This window comes from Camellia sinensis, chromosome 10 (genome assembly GCF_055761805.1).
Source record: "Camellia sinensis isolate YWXY chromosome 10, ASM5576180v1, whole genome shotgun sequence".
Classification (NCBI taxonomy): Eukaryota; Viridiplantae; Streptophyta; class Magnoliopsida; order Ericales; family Theaceae; genus Camellia; species Camellia sinensis.
In genome coordinates, this window is record NC_138970.1 from 149,709,974 (window position 1) to 149,733,360 (window position 23,387).

Genomic DNA, 23,387 nt, shown 5'->3' on the forward strand with positions numbered 1-23,387 from the left:
GAAATCTTCTCCAAGTGGGAATGTCATGTGGGGGAGGAGGGGTCTGAGGAATGTGGTGTATTTAAACTGGTCAGCGGTGGTGGTGGAGGACATGTGTGATTATGAACAAAGCAAAAGTTATTGGTAAAAATGGGAGGGAACCCTCTACAAAATAAAGTGGACTCTCTCTCTCTCTCTCTCTCTCTCTCATCCTAATTGATGTTAGGCAGGTATAAGATGACAAGTTTGCCCTTCCTCTGATCCATTTCAATGGTTTGACTTTAGGGAAAAACAGGTAATTTGCGAGTCTCCATGGTCCCCTGGCTATGGCCCAACTACTCAAGAACCTTAATGCATAAACTTCTTTTAACTAAGGGCAAGGATTACCACTGGGTCCATTCTTTTGTCAAATAACAGAACAAGGGAACATCACAAATTGACTTACTAAAAAAAATTACTACTACACATACAAAAATAATTATAGAATTAATCTCAATTGAATCGCATAAGCCAAATTGAATGAAAAACTTTGTAAACCATTGTCATATTCTATACCCATCCATATGCAACATCTTCATTTCAATTTCATTCATTTTTAAAAAAATATATTTTTATTAATTATCCAACATTCGGTAACTCTTCCATTTCATCCATCCGTCGTCTCTAATTTTATGTGCTACATCCAATCCTAATTCTTAACTCTATCTATATTGTGCTTACTATTCTGTACTGTTTAAGCGTGTAAAATAATAATAACGGTTTGATGTTTCATTGTGCTTGATGTTTCATTGTGCTTTGATGTTTAAAAAGAAGTAAAAATTCAGTTTTACACTTTTTTGTAGAAAGGGAACATTATCAGCCGCTCTGGAGATGTTATTAGACATTAGATACATAGATAAACCAAAACACATAGGTACACAACAAATGCTCACATAATTATCACAAATTTAATAATATCAAATTTCAGTCGAAGCCAACTGGTACTAGTTTTAAAACTCATGTCATTCCAACAACACATCAAAACTTCCCCTAACTACATGTAGAGACTTGAAAAATAAGATCTACTCCGATACATTTGTCTATATTCAAATGTGATATTGAACCTCACAGTTACACCAATAATATATCATGGACTTCACATGGGCTTTCTCTTCTTCTGAAATCTCTGCAATTTCCTCCATTTGAGGTAAATCTGGTACGACAACCCTGAGAAAACCATGAAAACGCTCCCCCATTGCTTTGTTGATAGCGGGTTTCCACTAAGAAGTGAAGACACCACAATGCTGACAAATTTGCGAGTGGTGGTGATGGTAGTGTTAGTGAGAGAACCAAATCGACTTATGGTTAGAAAAATGAAATTTTGGCCCACTGCACCACACAGGCAGTAGAGAAAAATGTCCCACGCTGCATCTGGGTGCAACTTGCAGAATTTAACTGCCTCGTATCCACTAGCGCCCGGATATCCAAACATGAAGACTGTATTGTAAATGGTACCCCACATGTTCATACCCAACATTATGTCCCAAGCACTTGTCTTCGGGTACCTGAATTCAGAAAAGGTGTGCGTGCAATTATAGATTGATGCAATTGAGAGTGCGTCAATGAGAACACTCACCAAGCATTTTATGAGGCAGTCAATGTGCAAAATAGTTTGTAGAAGAAAAAAAAGGAAAAAAAGGTGAAACAGTTGGGATGTGATGACATGACTAGTGTTTGGCATTGAAGCAAAGCATGGTGGTTTCTCATGAGTGTTACAATATCTAAGAGAGAGAGAGAGAGAGAAAGAAAGAGAGAAATATGTATTAAATTGAATATTGTGTTGAATAATTATGTAATAATATATACCAGACTCCTTTATATAGGAGGAAAGAAACTTAAGTATGATAATCCTAAATATGGTAATGAATATAATATGATAAGTATGATAGACAGAATATGTAGTTACTATATTTAATATCCCTCAAACTCAAGTAGAGATACCAACTTGAGTTTAGAGAGAGAAACTAAAACATGAAATAAAATTAAAAATAAAATAAAATATGGATAGATTCAAGCCAAATAGATTGCAAAGTCCAAATGGGTGCACAGAAGTGCTTGAGATAGATCAGAGGCCGAAGTTAATGCTGAGAGACAATTTATGTTCGTGCTGGACCATTGTAGAAATTGGTATTGGTCGGAACTAATGTCGGGATAGGTTAAGGTCATGCTGGACCGTTATAGAAACACCGGAATCAATGTCGGGACAATTTATAGGATCATGTCAGACCATTATAGGAACTGACCGAAATCAATAGCTGGACAATTTAGGGAGTCATGTTGGACCGTTATAAAGACCAACTTGAATCAATGTTGGGACAGTGTGGCACACACATAACTTATGACATCGTGCTGAACGATGGTGATAACAGATGACTGAATGCACCAGGGGGCGGCTTATTAGAAAGTGTGCCAAAGAGCGGCTTGGATGGTGCGCCAAGGGGTGGCTTGGATGATACGCCAGTAGGGGCGGCTTGGGTTGTGCGCCAAAGGGGACGACTTAGGTGGTGCGCCAAAGGGGCAACTTGGGTTGTGAGCCAGAGGGGGTGGCTTGGGTTGTGCGTCAAGGGGCGACTTGGATGGTGCACTAGAGGGAACGGCTTGGGTTGTGTGCCAGAGGGGGCAACTTAGGTGGTTCACATGGCATATCACCATGCTCACCATGATATTAGTATAATATCCCCCTCAAACTCAAATAGGTTTGAAGATAGAAACCTATTTGTGATTGAAACATAGGGACAGACAAAGTGGAGCAAAACACACAAAAAAACGGATTGCGAGTAAAAAAATATATATGATAGAGATATTTGGGATATGAATAAACTAGTGGACAGGAAAAGATCACCACGAAGCAATGGTAAAAGAAAATATGATAGTGAAATGGATTGAGGTCCAGCGGGTAGCCAAGGCAAGGCTGCTGCCCACCTGGTGAAGTGAAATTACTAGGTACTTAACCTTGCTTTAATGGAGTCATAATATCTAAAACAGATAGAAAGAGAAAAAGAAATCTGTATTATATTGAATATTGTGTTGAATAATTATGTAACAATATACACAAGACTTCTTTATATAGGAGGAGAGAAACCTAAATATGGTAATCCTAAATATGGTAATGAATATAATATGATGTGCATTATAGATAAAATATATAGTTATTATATGTAACAAAGAGAACATTATATCTTTGAACTGTCACTAGTTTGCTATTATCTGCCTAGTATGATCTCACGGTAAATCAAAGCTTCCTGAAATCCTGTTGTGAAAAATTCACATGACATTCAGGCTGCGTTTGGAACTAGGATTTGGATGGATTTGTGAAGGGAGGGGAAAGTGACAAAAATAGAAGCTAAATATATCATTTTTTCCTTATCTTTTCCTTTCCCTCCACAAACCTCTCTTTAGATCCTAAATCCAAACACAGCCTCAAGGTAAAACAGTCAACCAATAAGCCCTCCAGATATGCTTTGAGCCTGTCAGGTGTAAAGTATTTTGAATTACCAAAAGAGTTCTAAAATGCTAAGGAACAAGAAGCAGCTTCATTGGATATGTGAACAAGTTTCTAAATGGGTTTGGCTTTGGTCCAGTCCAAGATCGAACTGGACTGTGCTGTTGGGCCTGTGGGGGTCACCACGGGTCCCTTTTTGATAATCCAAACCGTTCAATGTGTAGAAATCGTCGAGTACTATATGCCTATAAAAAAATCACGTTGATCGGATATCGATAGCTATGTGATCAAATCAGTTTTGTATTAAAAAAATTTGATAGTGAACAATTAACGGTTGAAAAAAAACTAATTTGATCACATAGCTATCAATATCCGATCAACGTGATTTTTTACAAATATATAGTACTTGACAAGTTCTACACATTGAACGGCTATGATTATCAAAATGAGACCCGTGGTGGGCCCCCACAGGCCCAACAGCACGGTTTGGACTGAACCAAAGCCAAACCCTTTCTAAATATGTTCCTGAAATTTTTCCGACACAACACTCTCTGTTAGTTTGAGAATAATCCTACCATATTTTCCCTCAAGTATGACCCTCCCTTCCCCAACACACACAAAAGTGCATGAAGTGTGTTTTCTATGATTGCTTCCTAACTAGCAGACTATTAGAAAAATCAAGACATATATATGAGAAAAGTACCAGTGGAATCAACAAGAATAATTGGCAATATCAATTTTTTTGTTTTTTTGGACTGATGTACCTTGATGTAATTGAATCTTGAGTAGCATTTGTAAATCCATCAAAAGCAAGATTAAGGAAACACAGCCCATATCCAAGTGGAGCATTTGGGTGCGCCAGCTTGCTTATTGTCTTTGAGCTAGTCTGAAACACATCAAAGTAAAAACAAGAGAAAAGTATCGGATTCAATTGTTTATCCAAACTAAATTTATCAGGCACAGACCTATGTCTTGTGGCCCAGCACACTACCAAAAAATAAAAAAAAAAGAAAGCAAACCAAAACAATAATTGAAAAGAGGAGCAAATCGTTCCAATAGAATGACTTGTATATTCCTCACCTTTGAAAGTGCAAACATCGAAACACCACCAGCAACCAGGAGAGTGCAGACATACTCTGGCAAAGTGTATCTAATACCATAAACTAAGCTACCCATCAGCATCACTGCATAAAGAGAAAACATCACATCTGTTAACCGCAGAAACCACTACAGCTACAAACTCCTGATTTGATTAACAAAGAAATTTACAATAAAAATTCCCACCCATCAAAATGAAAAAAATGGTCTTCGAACTAACAAAAGAATGGACAGGGCACATAACACATGTGCCTTCCTTTGTCCTTATTAATGTGTGAATGTTTTCTCATCATCTATTTGCAAATGGAGAAAACCACAGTTTCTTTATCATATTCCCACACCTACCAACAATAAATATATGTCTAGTTGATCTCACATTGCAGGTGTCAATTCCAAAGTTAGTCTATACCAAAAATTCCGTAGTTTCTCTACTATTAATAAGATGAATATATAGAAGAAACTATCAAATGCTTGCTGAGTTTATTGAAAGAGGTCATGATAAATTCTTCGAGATGAAGAATCATCTGTGATTGTACATTTTAAATTCTCTTATTCTTTTATTTTATTTTTCCTTTGAAGTGTGCTAAGTATTACTTTTAAAGTCATTTTGCATAACACTAGCAAAACAAAATGTCACACAAAGGCGCCAGAGGAACTACAAACTTATAATCAAAGTCAGAAGGAAATTCAAAAGGATGAAACAGCCTTAATCAATTATGTTAAACAAAAACCATGCTTAAAATTATGTCAAGAACTCACCTGGTATCATTTTTGAAGATTTTGCAAGGACCTGCAAGTGATAGTAATAGAATAATAAGCATTTAAAACCACAAATGCATTTGTTGTGTTACTTTAAAAAAAATGGTTAAAGAAAATTGAACATGGGTGGGGGTTGGGGGGGGGAGACAGGCTTGATGGTAGACAATTTACCTTTCAATCAACTAAAGCCTATCGCCCAGTGTTGGTTAAATTAAAGAAAATAGTGGGTGCCAAGGACTGAGCGCAAGCCTGACCAGATAATTATTGACATACAAAGCAACCAAACTCATATTCAACCCATGTCCTCACACTTGACAACCTAAACTTTCACCATTGCAGAGCAAGCAATGGCCCCTCAGTGGCCTGATAGGTAACTATGGTTTGAAAATGGGTATTATCCTTGATTGTTTACATTGTAGAGAGGTTGGCTCATTGGTTCACTTGTGAGATTTTGGTATCATTGGGTATAAAAATTGTATCAAAATCTTACAATTTCCCCAAGTGACATTGATAATGGCGAAGGGCTATACTTTTAACAAATAGATAAAAAGAGTTGCATAGAAAGTGTCAAATATGGAAACAAATTGAAAATACCTGGGCAGGATAACTGATGTACTTTAAAGCTTCAATCCCCATAGCTGGGCCAATTGTATTTGTAATGCCAGCACTCCAGTAACTCCACCATGGAGCACCGCCATTACTACCACTAGACCAAAGCTTTATCACTGACCCATAACAGCACATTAAACTAATTACTTAACTGTAACATCTGAATCCAACTAAAGGGGAAAAATCACACAGACAAGAAACAAAGATTAAGATTAAAAAAAATATAAAAATATAAAAACTTACTAATAAATGACCAAATGAAACAAACTACACTCTGTGTCAGATTCAGAAATGCTAGGCTTTCAAACCTCTCTTTGTTTGGGCCAAATCTCTTGGTGGACCTGAAGGGTTTCATAACAATTACAAAAAAAAAAAAAAAAATATCAATCTTCAAGAATAATTTAGGAGACCACAAATATACCGAGAAGAAGGTGTAACTTAAATTTTGGGGAAACAAATTCTTGCAATGAGAGCATCATGGTCGTCAATGCAATGCACAAGTCATGCCATTATGAATGTAGAAATCACAATTTTTAAAGAGTGGTATATTCACAAGATGATAATGACCAAGCCATCAATCAACGCAAATATTAATCATTATTATTAATCAACAATGAATTTTTACAGACTAAAAGCATTCAAATATGTAAATCCTAAAATTTCTAGTCCTAGAACTCTAACAATTGAAATTGATATCTAGGGAATCGAAATTACAACAATTCGAAAACTACACTTGATTAGCGAGACCAAAGATCAAATTAGAGCTGAGAGAGAGAGAGAGAGAGAGAGAGCTTACACAGTCTCTTGAAGGACTCCTTGGTAAATATAAGCCGACCAAATGCCGGCGACGCAAAAGGCGAGCACCAGAACACGGCGTAGTCCGGCGCTGTGAGACTCCATTTGCCTAAGAAGCACGGGTGCGGATACGAGTACGGTACGGGTACGAGTGTGGGTACGCCGATACGGCAAAATCTCAAAAAAGTATGATAAGGGTACGGCTGCGGTACGCCGATATTTTTTTTTTATAATTATGGTTAAAGGATCGAACCTACAAATTAAAATTAAATATCAAAACTAAAAAGAGAGCTACAAAACTAAAAGACATACTAATATACTAGCATATGCCCGTGCCTGAAGGCACGGTGTAAATAATGTTAGGATTATAATATAATTGTAATCGCAACACTATTTAAACTACATATTGGAAGGCATATAAGAACACACTACAAAATCGATTGTGAACATGCTCTAATCAGCAACAATGTAGGACCTATAACAGGTCCTATAACAAGGGACTATATGTCTTCCAAAATATATGCCTTTGGAACAGGTCCTGTTATTTCTAAAATATATGTTTAATCAGCAATGTTCGATTGTGAACATGCTCTAATCAGCAATGTTTGATTATATGTTTAATCAGCAACCTGCTAGGACCTCCAAAATACATGTTTAATTAGCAATGTCTTCCAATAACAGGTCCTAACATGTCCTAACATTGCTGATAATAGGTCCTATAAACATTGCTGATTAAACACTGGCTAATAGGTCCTATAACAGGTCCTAACAGTAACAGGAACAAACACATGCCTTCCAAAATCGATTCTGAGGTGGAAATAACACACTGGCTAACAGGAACAAACAACCCTAAAATGTAGGACCTATTATTTCCACCTCAGAATAGAAAGAAAACTGGCTGTTCTCAATTGAGGTGCCTTTGGAAGGCATATATAGATAGATTTGCAGCTGTTCAAGGTTTACTTGCTTGCAAATGCAAGTATGATGATAAATTGATAATTATTGATCCATTCACATAGGGTCTGTCCAATTTGAAAATTCCAAAACAACTCTGCCTTGGATTTGAGAGTGTTAACAATAGTGGAGTTATATTCGTAAATTATTGAAAATAGATACTGAGCTGAAGTTTAGGAGAACTTACTGACTTCCAAAGGCAATGAGGTAAATGAGGCTAAAACTATGTATACATGAATGGTTGTAAAACTAAGATTGAAGGGCCCAACAACTATTATGAGTCTTTTATGTGCCCTTGTTTGAAGATAGTGGCTCTTGTACCATAAACAATCTGACAACCTAACATTTTTCAAGTGTTTGCTTGGTTTTTCTAGGAAATAGATGAGCTATGCGATGAATGGGTTCCGGAATCTCTTATACCACCAATTACAGAAGAGATGCGATATGAGCCTATTATTTCCTTAACCTCTGAATTCTCTTGAAATGTTGTCGAAGTTATGTAAATGTGTTTCTTGCTTGGTATTACACTTATTTCTTTTTCATGCACTATCCAACCCTTTCATAATTTTATTTTGCAAGAATTATTATATGTTGCCTTTTCCTTTTTTCTTTCTTTTTTTCCTTTTTTAAGTTTTTTCCCAGTTAGGTTGGTTAGCCACGGTCATATAGGTGTTCATTATTTTGAGTATGGGTTAAATCTTCTTTTTTAATCACCACGTATACTTTAAGATCCAATAAATATTGAAATTCTTAAACAAAAATTATTTGTGAATTATTATTTTTTTAAAATATAAAATACACAAATCAAATAATCTAATTACATATCATGATATGAAATATAAAAAAATCCAATAACATTAAAGAAACGTAAATAAGGTGGGGTCATATAAATTGTGAATCCTCTATACCAACTTATCACAAAGTGCAGTGCTTATCAAAGTAGATATCATATATAGATGGTCTGCAATTGCTGCCAGAAAATCAAAGCTGTATAATTCATGTGAAAGATGACAGATAAATTCGGGGTGTTTTGGGAATTTGAATAAAAATTAATTTTTGACATTTATTTTTGGTCACATTAATTTTTTATTTATTTTTATATATGTTTTCTTAAAAAAATTAAAAAATTAATTTTCAACAAACTTCCTAAAATAAGCTTTGATTGCTAAAAAGCAAAGATAGAGAGGGAGAGAGCAGTGGCAGTAGGTGAGTTGCGCAGCAGCAAGGCAACTACACCTTTTATTATTTCCTTAACCTCTGAATTCTCTTGAAATGTTCTCGAAGTTACGTAAATGTGTTTCTTGCTTGGTACTATACTTATTTCTTTTTCATGCACTATCCAACCCTTTCATAATTTTATTTTGCAAGAATTATTATATGTTGCCTTTTCCTTTTTTCTTTCTTCTTTTCTTTTTTTAAGTTTTTCCCCAGTTAGGTTGGTTAGCCACTGTCATGTAGGTGTTCATTATTTTGAGTACGTATACTTTAAGATCCAATAAATATTGAAATTCTTAAACATGGATCAAAGAGATTTGTCACTATAGCAAAGACATTCTTTCTCACTGGTTTAAACAGACATAGCCACAAAGAACATCAATTTAAACCTTAGAGACACAGGGTTTGAGAGAGAACTATAACAAAGACATTCTCTCTCACTGGTTTGAACAGACACAGCCACAAAGAACATCAATTTAAACCTCAGAGACACAGGGTTTGAGAGAGAACTATAACAAAGACATTCTCTCTCACTGGTTTGAACAGACACAGCCACAAAGAACATCAATTTAAACCTCAGAGACACAGGGTTTGAGAGAGAGGAAGAGAGGTACCAGAGGGGGTTCGAAGCAAAGACGATGACGGTGGCTGTGGTGGTCGTGATATCCAGATAATACCTAATTAACAAATCAATTTTACTCTGTTATATGATGGAGGAGGAGGTAGAAATCAAACATGATAAAATGAAGTCCATAGTCACCACATTTAATCAGAAAACAAGCTGCTTAGAATGGGGGTCTAAAGCACAAAAATTGAAACAGCCTTTTACAATAAAATACTGAACCATAAACAAACCTTGACACTAACTAAACTCTGGTTGCTGAGAAAACCGAGGAAAAGAAGAAAATAAAAAATAAAAAATAGAAGAAGATGATTTTGAATCCTTTAGCTTACATTGTTTTGTTTTCCATTCAAATCATAAACTGTGAAAAAACGAAGCATTAGAAGTTCATATGTTCGCAATTAGAGAAATCAAACATGATAAAATGAAGTACATAGTCACCACATTTAATCAGAAAGCAAACTGCTTAGAATGAGGGTCTAAAGCACAAAAATTGAAACAACCTTTTACAATAAAATACTAAATCATAAATAAACCTTGACACTAACTAAACTCTGGTTGCTGAGAAAACTGAGGAAAAGAAGAAAAAAAAAATTAAAAAATAGAAGAAGAAGATGATGATGGTTTTTTTATCTTACATTGTTTTGTTTTCCATTCAAATCATAAACTGTGAGAAAAAGAAGCATTAGAAGTTTATATGTTCGCAATTAGAATCTCACCTGAAAATTAACCCTACTGCTTCGCAGAAACTCTATTTTCTGCTTTCTTCGCAAGCCTTTTAAGCCAAAATTTGAAATTTCAAGCGGAAACTGAAATCATTAGCCAACTAATCATCACAGTTCAAATAAAATCAAAGAATAAACGCAAAACTATGATCGCAATCTTCAATTCAGTTAAAACCTAATGAAAGCTCAAAATTTCTCGGATCGAATCAAACTACTGTGAAATGTGGAAAATTTGGAAAACGAAGTATTAGAAGTGAGAGAATTCTAGAAATTTACACAAACTGAGATTGTGCGAGACCTCCTTCGCGGTCAGCCCAACAAAAACAACTCTCTCTCTCTCTCTCTCATTGTCTTTTTCCGAGTTTACAACTACAATGGCATCGCCTTCCGATCCCTCCAACCAGTTAGTTCTTTCTATATAAATCATATACATACTTCCTCAATCATATGTGTAATTTTATGCATTGTGTTTGTAGTTTTGGTAATCATATCATATTAGATCCTCTCTCTCTCTCTCTCTTGTTTACTGAAGTTTGATGTATAAATTTATTTTCCAAGGCAGGCTGCTGCTAGGAAACAAACAAAGGACCCCCTTTGAAATTTCTGTTTCCCCTAATTTATGCTCCTGTTGTTCCTCTCAATAAGAAGTAGTTCTGGTTTTTTTTTTTTATTATTATTAATTTCTTTATGTTGGTTCATTGTAAATTTACTAAATTGTATGTTTCTAATAATGGGTTTGATTCATTCAGTGTTTTAATCTTTGCGTTCTCAATTTCAGTTCGAAGTCAATTGTGACATAACCCTGTTTTGAGGGACTGTTTGTTCACTGCTGTGCTTGCTGGGGCATTTGCTCATGGGTTTTTTTTTTTTTATTTGGTTTTTGTTGATGCTATTCTAAAATCTAATAATATGATTAGGGTTATCTGAGACATGTTGCTAACTGGTTTCCCAAGGACCAAATTCACTGTCTGCTTATAATATTTCATAATTCATTGTTATTAAACAATAACCCATTTCAATGCTATACAGCATGATAATAATGCAAATATATATATTTGGGATTAAAGGATTACTTTAAGCAATTAGATGTATGGTTGTATGATTTTAAATGTTAACCTTGCTGGCTTTGAAGTCATAAAATGGCAAACTAATGTTATGGATGGGGGCTTTAGACTTCTTAATTTAGTAGATGCAAAAAAAATGTTATTCCATGTTAAACTTTCAACATACAAAAAAAATAAATGGACATAAAGCAAGTGCCGAACTTTATCTAAAAGGAATATTCGTCTCAGTTTGCTAAGCTAAAATGAAAATCGAGAAAGTAAAGTGAGATCTGTTTGTCCCGACAGAGGGAAAAGTGATCTTGAAGATCATTGTTTCGAAAGCCCTAGATCGAAACTATGATCCCAACTTGTGAAGCACAGTAGAGAGAGAGAGAGAGAGAGAGAGGGAACTCAACGGGTCTCTTTTATGACAGAGTGATCTTACCTAGAGAGCAGTAGTTTTGGGAGCGAGGGTATGGAAGAAGAAGAACAGGGCTGGAGAGCAGCAATTTCGGGAGCGAGGGTATGGAAGAAGAAGAACAGGAAGGGAGAGAGAGATAAAGAGGGAATGGGGTGGGTGAGAACAAAGAAGGGAGGAGATAACGATAGAATAACAGAGTGATCTTAAAGATAGAATGGAGATGAGACGTGGGTGAGTAGGAAGTTTAGCGTTTGGGCAGAAAGTAAATTGATATATATTTAAAGGGGCTCATCTCATCCGTCTATCTAAATACACAAGTGAATCATGACCATTAAAATGTCCTAGTAGCAAAATTGTCTCTAGGATAAATTCAAAAACTTTTCTCCCTTATTATATAGATTTCAATTCAACAACGCCATCACCAAAGGGAAAATTAAATATTTGGACAGATCTAATATATTGCATCTATTGAATAAAATATATATTTTAGTGACAAGTATGACAAGAACAAGGACACTACAACACCTTTAAATCTGATTCCCATATTGACCTACAAAGTATCTCTCAATTTTAGTTCATGAAAGACAATGAAACAATAACCAATCATATCCACCCACAACATCAAGCATTGCAAGGAAATTAACCAATGTGGAAACAAACAGATAACTTGACTTAACTCAAAACCAATGGTTATGCATCACAAATTAATGCACTGTTTTTCAGTTACAAAACCCCCATCCCTCCCCTCAAAATAAACTGCTACGAAAGAGAATTTAAGGTGTCAAGGGATTTTAATTTGTCATCAAGCTTTACAACCAATATCATATTGCATATATATATGACATATATCAGAAAAAAAATTTAAAAAAATAGGGACAGATCTTAGTTCAAAAATCTGGACATATATCAGGGGGGGAAAAAAACAAGGACAGATCTTAGTTCAACAAATCTGGACAGATTTTAGTTCAAAAATCTGGACATATATCAGGAAAAAAAAATAATACTAAGGACAGATCTTAGTTCAACAAATCTGGACATATATCATAAAAATAAAAAAAAAAGGAGAGAGAGTTTAAGAAAAATGAAGAAGAAGACGAAGGATCAAAGAAAGAGAAAACCAAAGAGAAGAGAAGAATCGATCGTTTGCAGCGAAGAAACAGCACAAAAATCTGGGGAAAAAAAATGAAAGAAAGAGGATAAAGAATCGAAAAAGAAAAGGGGAAAGAATCGAAGATGAACTTACCTCTTCAATCACACCTTCGAAGGAGAGAATCAATCAGCAGCACCTTCGATTAAACCTTTCAATCGCACCTTCGAAGTGTTTTTCAGACTCTCTTGGGAGTATTTCTGGAAGGAGATGATCGAATAGACATGGAACCCTAGCACATCGAAGTTCTTCAGTCTTGGAGTATTTCGGAATGAGATATGGAAGGAGCTGAGATGATCGAATGATAGAGAGAATAATTCTTTAAAATAGACACAAAATTATTAATCAACAACGAATTTTTACAGACTAAAAGCATTCAAATATGTAAATCCTAAAATTTCTAGTCCTAGAACTCTAAACAACTGAAATTGATATCTAGGGAATCGAAATTACAACAATTCGAAAACTACACTTGATCAGCGAGACCAAAGATCAAATTAGAGCTGAGAGTGAGAGAGAGAGAGGACTTACACAGTCTCTTGAAGGACTCCTTGGTAAATATAAGCCGACCAAATGCCGGCGATGCAAATGGCGAGCACCAGAACACGGCGTAGTCCGGCGCCGTGAGACTTGATTTGCAAACGCCGCCGGAATCACCAGATCGGGAAAAGCTATGAAAACTTTCTCTGACGAGAAAGTGCTTGAAAATGCAAGATCGAATGCGGCAGAGAGAAAGAGAATGCATGCAAAACGAAGAAACGAGAAAATTCCTTTAGTTTATTTTCTCAACTGCCGATCTCTCTCTCTCTCTCTCTGTACTGAGTCGATCGTTGGTGTTTGTTGGGATATAATATAATATATTATGTTAATGAGGAAAGCTTGAAGCGACGTTGAATTTCCCACGTGGAGGCGTTTTATTGGTTTGATGACTCAATCCTGGGTTTCTATTGGTTGGAGAAACGCGCACTCCTTCCGCAGAAGAGTTGTATTCCTCCATTTGCGTCGCATCACATCTCTTCCAATGGTTCATTTAGCCTTGGAAATTGGCCAGGCCGGCCTTGAAAGGCCCAGATCTGGGTTAGGCCTCAATTCATGAGCTGTTATGAGTGATCAACGAGTAGGGCTCTCAAACCTTCTTCACTGCCCATTATATGGTAAGAAACGAATATGGAAATAAAAAAGAATGGTTAATTTTAAATAATAAAAAAAAACTCAGAATTTCAGTATTTTTTAATTTAAATTCCAAAATTTCAATTTCAATAAATTGAATCCTAGAGTCTCATCCGTATTTCAATCTGACCCTTCCGTCCATCTTCGTCATATTAAACTAATGAAAATTTAGGCAGAATTTCAGATTCAAATCTATATGTTCAAACACATGTTCAAACACTTGTATCTCCCTCGTCGTAACTCTATTTCGCCTCATTTTTGCGTCGTTGAATTCACTTCATGGCCTAATTTTCATTCCATTCTTTATACGCCTTATTCCACATCTTTTTACCTGCCGTTAGAGTAGGCCCTACCTTGAGATTTTCGAGGCCCAAAACCAATAATGAACTAATAAATATCACTAGATTATTTGGGGTCCTTCACATTTTTTTTTCTATTCAACAAAAAAATAAAAAAAAATTTGAAGGTAAAGAACAAAAAAATTGTGTCAAAAGAGTTAGGGTTAGGAATTAGATAGGGAGAGAGAGTGGGCCATTTTAATTTTGAATGAGCCTTTTAATTTTTCAATGGTTCAATTTATTTTAAGTTAGTTTGGGTCTTCTTTAATTTTTTTTGGACTTAAAACATACCTAATATATTACGTTAAATTTAATAGGAGAGGGCCCCTTTTTTGTGTGTATTTTGAGAGACTCTAAGCCATGGCCTAGTGGGCCTATGCCCAGGGTCGGCCTTACATCAGAATTCCGAAAGTTAGCCAAAAATAAGATTTTTCTCTCTTTGGACAAAATTTTCATATTTAAATCCACATTCAAGTATTTGTATCTCCTTAGTAGTAACTCCGTTTCACCTCATTTTCGCGTCGTTAGATTCAACTCATGGCCTAGTTTTTATTCCACCCTTCATATGCCTTGTTTCACCTATTTTTGCATGCCGTCGAGCACCAAAAGTTAACCCATGTCCTCATAGTTGACAACCTAAACTTTCACCATTGCAGAGCAAGCAATGGCCCCTCATTGGCCTGATAGGTAACTATGGTTTGAAAATGGGTATTATCCTTGATTGTTTACATTGTAGAGAGGTTGGCTCATTGGTTCACTTGTGAGATTTTGGTATCATTGGGTATAAAAATTGTATCAAAATCGTACAATTTCCCCAAGTGACATTGATAATGGCGAAGGGCTAAACTTTCAACAAATAGATAAAAAGAGTTGCATAGAAAGTGTCAAATATGAAAACAAATTAAAAATACCTGGGTAGGGTAACTGATGTGCTTTAAAGCTTCAATCTCCATAGCTGGGCTAATTGTATTTGTAATGCCAGCACTCCAGTGACTCCACCATGGAGCACCGCCATTACAACCACTGAACCAAAGCTTTATCACTGACCCATAACAGCACACTAAACTAATTACTTAACTGTAACATCTGAATCCAACTAAAGGGGAAAAATCACACAGACAAGAAACAAGATTAAGATTAAAAAAAATATAAAAATATAAAAACTTACTAATAAATGACCAAATGAAACAAACTACACTCTGTGCCAGATTCAGAAATGCTAGGCTTTCGAACCTTTCTTCGTTTGGGCTAAATCTCTTGGTGGACCTGAAGGGTTTCATAACAATTACAAAAAATAAATAAGTATATATATCAATCTTCATGAATAATTTAGGAGACCACAAATATACCCAGAAGAAGGTGTAACTTAAATTTTGGGGAAACAAATTCTTGCAGTGAGAGCATCATGGTCGTCAATGCAATGCACAAGTCATGCCATTATGAATGTAGAAATCACAATTTTTAAAGAGTGGTATATTCACAAGATGATAATGACTAAGCCATCAATCAACACAAATATTAATCATTATTATTAATCAACAATGAATTTTTACAAACTAAAAGCATTCAAATATGTAAATCCTAAAATTTCTAGCCTTAGGACTCTAAACAATTGAAATTGATATCTAGGGAATTGAAATTACAACAATTCGAAAACTACACTTGATCAGTGAGACCAAAGATCAAATTAGAGTTGAGAGAGAGAGAGAGAGAGAGAGAGAGAGAGAGAGAGAGGACTTACACAGTCTCTTGAAGGACTCCTTGGTAAATATAAGCTAACCAAATGCCAGCGACGCAAAAAGCGAGCACCAGAACACGGCGCAGTCCGGCACCGTGAGACTTCATTTGCAAACGCCACCAGAATCACCAGATCGGGAATAGCTATGAAAACTTTCTCTGACGAGAAAGTGCTTGAAAATGCAAGATCGAATGCGACAGAGAGAAAGAGAATGCAAGCAAAACGAAGAAACGAGAAAATTCGTTTAGTTTGTTTTCTCAATTGTCTATCTCTCTCTCTCTCTCTCTCTACTGAGTCGATCGTTGGTGTTTGTTGGGATATATTATGTTAATGAGGAAAGCTTGAAGTGACGTTGAATTTCCCACGTGAAGGCTCTTTATTGGTTTGATGACTCAATCTTGGGTTTCTATTGGTTGGAGAAACGCGGACTCCTTCCGCGTAGATAGGGGTTTTTTCTTTCAGCCAAAGCCTTTTGCTTGTAGGCTTCCACCATGTTGACTAGCTCGACGAGCTGTGCATTTTTAGATTCGAGCTCGACCATCAGTTTCTTGGCCTCATTCAGCTCGGCCGCCTTTGCTTTGGCGTCTGCCATGGCCAACTGTGCCGTCTTTCGAAGCTCTAGCACGCACATATGGGCGATCTGGTTTTTCTGCATGGCCTACACCAGGAGAAGTAATGATTATGTTCAAATCGAGCAAACATGTCGAATAAAATGGAGAATAAATGATGGGGTGCGCTTACAAGCACCATAGTTTTAGTTGCTGAGCGGATGGCCTTGAGCTCGGTTAGGTGGTCGTGGTGCTCCATGTCTGCTAGCAGATACACACTTTTGGCTAGATTGAAGGCAAGTGTATGGTCTTTATCAGCAACCACTGAGTCTGTACTGGATATAGCACGGTTCATGTAGGTAATTTTTGGTAGCCATTCTAAAGGGCTCGCTCGGTCAGAATGCACGGTCTCAAGGCTCGGCCGCGTGGTTTCAGGAAGCATAATGTCCTCGTCGACCAGGTGCTACGGCTTGGTCGAAACAGTGCGTGCACGCTTGTTTGGCCGAGATGTGGAGGCCCTGGCAGTTGGAAGGGCAACCACGGTTTCGCGAGGATGGCTAGACGACTCCATCCTAGTTTGCGCTTCAACAGCGACTTGTTCAGTGATAAGTGCTCGCACGGCTCTTTTCTTTGCCATTTCTTATTCTTTTGTTAGAGGGATCGGGTTGATTTGGAGAATAGTGGGATCTGGCTCTAGGGAAGGCTCTAGAAGGAAGTCGGTGACTCTGGTTTTCTTTATTCCGCTGTATCTGTAGGTCAGTTCGAAGTTAAGCAGTTCAGCCCAACCACGGTGACGATATTGGAGCGCGGCCCGAAGAGTGTCTTGGTTGGCGTAAGGGTAGTTTGATTTAAGTTGGTTTAAGTCTACACAGAAGAAAGACAAGGGTTAGCACGGTGAGTAAGCAGGGACAACAAAGAAAAAGTGAACCGGAGTATTCTTACCGACAGTCCCTTTATTCCAGCTTATGTCACAGCCCGGTATCTAGGCTTCTTGGTCTTTAAAATTTCCAGAAACCAAAAAGAAGTCACCGTCATTCAAGTTTTTATCCGGTGTGTTTTTTATAATTTCTTCTCGACCTTCTTATCCTTAAATAATACACCCAACCGTCATCATTTTGGCCGAGCGAGTATTAGTGAAATAACTCAGCCAATCCGAGGTTGAGACGGAGCCAACGGTTTAGCTCGGTGATGCCATTTATTATCCTATAAGTATTTTGGAGAGTTGGGTCGGGCAGAGCCTTGTTTGCCTAAGGAATTCACAAAGGAGTGGTTGGATGGGAAACCGTAGGCCGGCTTCTACAGTTGATATCACGGTAAACGGGACGAAGCTCGGTTTGCCCCAGGGAATTGTTTCTAGTTTGGCTAAGGAAAGATGGACGTTGTTAGGAATTTGATAGTACCCTTCGGAATTCAGCTATGGCCCCAGGGGAGTCGACTAGAAACCAATATTTACCCATGATAACTTAAAATTTGTAAGTTCACAAGTGGCCTAGCTCGGCGCGGTGAAGGCTTTGATTGGCTCAGTTGAGCAAAGCCATCTAAGGGTAGGGTGCAAAGGTGTGCCTGGCGAACCTAGTCAAGTCTGCAAAGTGGAAATAAGAAGTGTTAAGCCCAGATAACTGGACTGGGCTAAGCAAATAGTCAATTTAAAAGAAAAATAAAAAACTTAGCTTGGCTACATCTGGGTGACGGGGAATTCCTCGTCCGGTCGTGAAGAAGGGCTAACTCAAGGCCCCTAGCTCGATTGGGGTTAGTATGCAAGGTTATAACCAAGTTCCTAGTCCGGCTACAGCACGACTTTGGATCAAATATCATATTCGATAAAATCCAGTAAGTGTGCCTTTGTGCCTGAGTGTAAGGTTTTGGGTTTATGATATTTTCCTAACACGCTATTGCATTTAATATGAAAATTTGAGTGTTTAAGGTATAAGAATAAAAGTACAAAGGAACATAAGAATGAGATACTAAGCAAACTTACGGGTTTGAGCGTGAAAGTAGAATCCAACCAGTAAACAGCAAGTGAAGTGGAAGGGACTGGAGCACAGGAGGCACAGAAGCAAGTCTTAGAGATACAAAAGGGAAGAAGATGAACAGTAGGGGTGTGATTCAGAAAATGGGTTTTGAATAGGCACAAAAATGGCGGGACTTTTCAAACATTTTTTTGATAGACGTGGGACGCCTGTTGCAGTTTGAAGAATCAATAGACATGTGCCACGTGTCACAGACAAGACATAATTTCAGGTACGTGAAGCGACGGGTTGTGGCAGGTACAAAATCGAAGATCGAGCTTACCCAGCTCGGTGGAGTTGAATATTTTTATCTCGGTGGAATCATTTATTTTAGTTCGGTTGGCTTGGATGTTTTTAGCTCGGCTGGAGAAGAATAATCCCAAATCATGCGTTGTAAATGGAATTAAGGGGCAATTGAGAGAGTAATTTGTGAATAAAATGGGCTAAGGTAAGTAAGACTGGGAATGAACCGAGATAGGTCTAGTCTGGGGCCGACACACGTACCAAGGTAATTATCTCGGAAGCCTTGGTCGCGGTAGTTCGGTCGAAGTTGGGCTATCTGTCTGGCCTAGCGGTCACAGTGAAGATTCTTGTCTGAATTGAACCGAGCTAAAGGATAGCTCGGTAGAGGCAACTTCAGGGATAGGTTGATTGAACTCAGTACCGAGCTATGTGAGCACGGTTATGTTTTGTGCCAATCGTAGTAAGAGTTTCCATTGTCAAACTTTGATAAGCAGTGGGTAAAGAGTTATCAGGATAAGCTTCATCTTTGGGCTTAAGACTCCTAGGAGGACTCTGCTAAGGAGAGTAGAGTCCTACCAGGATTGTGCAAACCATCTCACTTGGTTGGTAGTGAGTAGGGTGTTATCCTTGGGGCTGTGATTCCTAGCAGGACACTGCTAAGAAGAATTAAAGTCCTACTAGGATTTGTGCCAAGTGGAAGCTATAAAAGCTCATAACAAGACCTATGGAGAGGTATCACAATTTTTACTCTCAAATACATAGAGCTTTTATGTCTATTGTCTATTTGCTGACTTAGGCATCGGAAAGGTTTCCGACACACACTCGCCGGCTAGCTTACATTTGTGTTTTCAGGTAGTAAAAGCGACGACGTTTGGAAAAGTGCAAACTTGATTAACAAAATTATACGAGAAGATTATTTCGTGCTCGTACATTTCGAATTTTATTTTTATCATTTGAATCGTTTAATTTTTAAAGAAAATTGAGTAAAACATACTTGTAAAAAATCAAGTTGATCAGATATCAATAGACACTTCATCAATTCACATTTGTATTTAGTTTAATACTTATATGTTTATTTTTTATATATGTAAATTTGAGTTGATGAAGGGTTTATTGATATCCGATCAACTTGATTTTTTACAGGCATGTTCTACTCAGTGTTCTTTAAAAATTGAATGGTTCGGATAACGAAAATAAAGTCGAAAATAACTCCCATGACCGCACAACAATCACTGTTATGCAATCCCCACAGCAGTGACCCTGATCCCTTTTTTACTACAAATAATTCGTAATATTTATTCTAAATCATTATAATATAATCACGAATGGTTTGCAACTTTGATTTTGGTAGTGCACAGTACAAAATCGTTTATGCATAGCTTTTAAACTGATTTAATTGACCTCACAAAATAGTTTTGTAATGGTGATAATAAACTCATGTTAAATGTTGATTTTGATTAAAGATTTTTTTTTGTTCTCAAATCTCTGTCTCGTTGTCTCAAAATACTTACAATCACTTTACTTAAAATTTTATGGTGTGATACTTTTAAAACATAATTTAATAGAGATGAATATTTTAAAACAGAAGGACAAAATTTTGAGCACAAAAAATCCCGTGCTTGATTTTCGGAGGGTGGATGCAATACACATTCCTAACATTAATTTCATTGTTGATTATCAAAATCATCCTGTACGAGCAAGAAATAAACCTTCTCGTATAATCCTGTTGATCAAGTCTGCGCTCCTTCGTATGACGTCGCTTTACTCCCTGAAAATACAAACATGAGCTAGCCAGCGGGTGTGTGCCGGATACCTCTCTGATGCCTAAGTTAGCAAAATAGACAAATAGACAAAAGCTCTGTGTATTCGGGAATCAAAGTTGTGTTGCCTTTCCATAGTTGATGTTATGAGCTTTTATAGGTTCCGTGTGGCACAATCCTAGTAGGACTCTTACTCCTCCATGTAAAGTCCTCATAGGAATCACATTCCTGAAAGATAATGCTTATCCTTCAACACCCCCCTCACTGCTTAAACCAAGTGAGATGGTTTTACCATGGTTAGATGTTACGACCGAGATAACATGGCTATGCTAAAGCCGCAGACTAGACCGAGCTCCCACTAGCTCGGTTCTTCCTTTCACTGTGCGTGTACCTCGTTTGACATATTCCAACTGGGTTGTCTGAAACCGTGCTATCCACAATGATCTTGGACCGAGCTAACCAATAGCAAGGTTCTGAGGAAAGCCCACCTTACTTCGGCTCAACATGGTAAGACCGAGCTAATCGTTACCACTCTGAGTGTGGTAACCGAGCTAACTGCAAAGCTCTTATTGGACCGGGCTAACTTCTAGTCCTTTTTACTCGGCCTCTCTTATTATGGTCCACAGATCGGCCCATAGATCCAGCTCGGCCCAATTTTCAAATAAATTACCCTCTCAATTGCCCCTTAATTCCATCTGCGCAGCATGATAGGGATTACCTGTTACCAGCCGAGCCAAAAGCTTTTAGCTTTTCAATTGAGCTAAAAACCTTAGCCTTCCCACCGAGCTAAATTTATTTCGGGCTCCCTCCGTCCGGTCAAAACATCCCTTCAATCGCTGTAACTGAATCGATTTCTATTCCATGGACACGTGGCAAACTTTCATTAGCCACGTATAGCTGTCACGCCGTCATCGTACCTCGCGTTTTTTTTTAACAGTCCCGCCATTTCTCTCTCTCTCCAAAAAACAAAACCCGTTCGTTTTTGAATCATTTCTCTTGCACTATTCACCTTCTCCCTTTGAGCCTCCATTTTTCCAAGTTTTCTCTCTCTTTCTCACTGCAACTGTAGAGCTCGCGTTCTTGCTGAGATTGCTTTTCTTCGATTTCTTCATTCTGAACTGGTACGTAACTCAAACCTGTTTTGTTTCCGTTGTTCACATATTGTTTTTGCAAACACACAACATGCTTATTTATATGTGTTTCAAAGCATATACCATTTTTTCTGGGAAAAACCCACATAATAGAACTATCGTATTCGAAAACAATCTTGAAAAAATGATGTTTTTGATCCAAAATCACACTTCAACCGAAGTAGGTAGTTGTTTAACTTAGACGAGACCCCAGCCATACTAAATCACCGAACTGAAATTTCATGACATCCTTGTAGTTTCGATAGGACTTCAGTACCTTCAGTTTTACTTAACCAAGCTAAGGAACCGCACTAGATTTGCACAATATCGTGCTAGAAAGCCTCACCCACTGACCGAGTTACGACTTGGGGCTTAAACCAGTTTCTTTAGTAAAAACCGAGCTAAAATTGCTCTCCCAATAACTTTAACCACTGACCGAGCTAAAACTTGGGGCTAAACCAGCTCCCATAGTTCAAACCGAACTAAGAATGCTGCCCCAAAGCCTCAACCGGGCTAAAAAGCCCCTTGCTCAAACCGAGCTAAAAACTGATAGCATCTTGCGTAGCCAAGCTAGGACTTCATTTATCTTGCCCTTGTTTCTTGTAGCACGGTCCAATGATTAGTGCTTAACACCTTTCTTTTTTACTTTGCAGACTTAGGTTGGCCAGGTACTCCTCAGATTGCTCAACCGAGCTACTAGGCACCTTTTCTTGACCGAGCTAATCCTTCAGCTAATTTATTGATAATTTAACAATCAATGGGTAAATATAGGTTTTTAGTAAACTCACCAGGGGCCATAGCCGAATTCCGTAAGGACTACCAAATTCCGGATGATGTCCATATTTCACTAGCCGAACTAGACACCATCCCCTGGGAAAAATAAGGCTTTGTCCCTTTTAACGTTATTTCAATCGTAGAGTGCGGTTTGCGATTCCCTGTACAACCCCTACTTTGTGAATTTTTAGACAATCTAAGCTCTGCCCTACCCAACTTTCCACCAATTCTTATCACATAATAAATGGCGTTGCCGAGCTAAACCGCCGGGCTGGCCTTAATCTCAGTCTAGCTGAGCTCTTCCATCAATACTCCATAGGATCAGCCATTGTTTACTACTTAAGAATAAGGCACCGGCGTGAAAAAATAATAAAGAATACGCCGGATAAAGACGTGAATGATGATGATTTCTTCTAGCTATCTGGGAATTTTTAGGACCAACAAGCCCAGATTCCTGGTCACAGAATAAATTGGAACAAGGGTGTAGCAGGTAGGGTTACCTCGGCTTCATTGCATGCTTTTCTTTACTCCGGTTTTCACTTTATGAACCGAACTAACTGTTGTCTTCCTTCACGCAGATTTGAACTTTCTTAAGTCCCAATACAGCTACCCCAACTTGAATGTTCTTCGAGCCGCGCTCCGCTATCCAAACAGAGGTTGGGCCGAGCTACTGAATTTCGAACCGACCTACCGATATAGCGGCCGCAGGAAGACCAGAGTGACCGATTTCCTCCTTGAACCTTCGCCAGAGCCAGATCCATCCTTACCTCAAATCAATCTCATCCCACTAACTGTCGAACAAGAAATGGCCAAGAAAAAAGTAGTGAGG

The 23,387-nt window shown here is 37.7% G+C and overlaps 1 protein-coding gene across 10 annotated transcripts; it reads right to left on the reverse strand.

The window, feature by feature from the left end:
- Positions 1-904: 904 nt before the first annotated feature.
- Positions 905-13,680, reverse strand: LOC114322899 (UDP-galactose/UDP-glucose transporter 3). Of its 10 annotated transcripts, none has more exons than XM_082892600.1 (11): positions 13,380-13,680; positions 12,945-13,136; positions 10,232-10,287; positions 9,505-9,567; positions 6,723-6,974; positions 6,170-6,267; positions 5,912-6,042; positions 5,318-5,348; positions 4,541-4,644; positions 4,225-4,346; positions 905-1,523 (listed from the first exon to the last, which is right to left on the reverse strand). In XM_082892600.1, exons 5-11 carry the CDS (start codon positions 6,824-6,826, stop codon positions 1,115-1,117), a joined length of 999 nt encoding a protein of 332 aa, XP_082748726.1. In that variant the 5' UTR covers positions 6,827-6,974; positions 9,505-9,567; positions 10,232-10,287; positions 12,945-13,136; positions 13,380-13,680; the 3' UTR covers positions 905-1,114. The 10 variants fall into 10 exon arrangements, with proteins under 10 accessions (XP_082748726.1, XP_082748723.1, XP_082748730.1 ...); XM_082892597.1 differs by having other exon boundaries at positions 10,232-10,321; XM_082892604.1 differs by having other exon boundaries at positions 10,232-10,321; positions 12,945-13,012; positions 13,380-13,506.
- Positions 13,681-23,387: the final 9,707 nt, after the last annotated feature.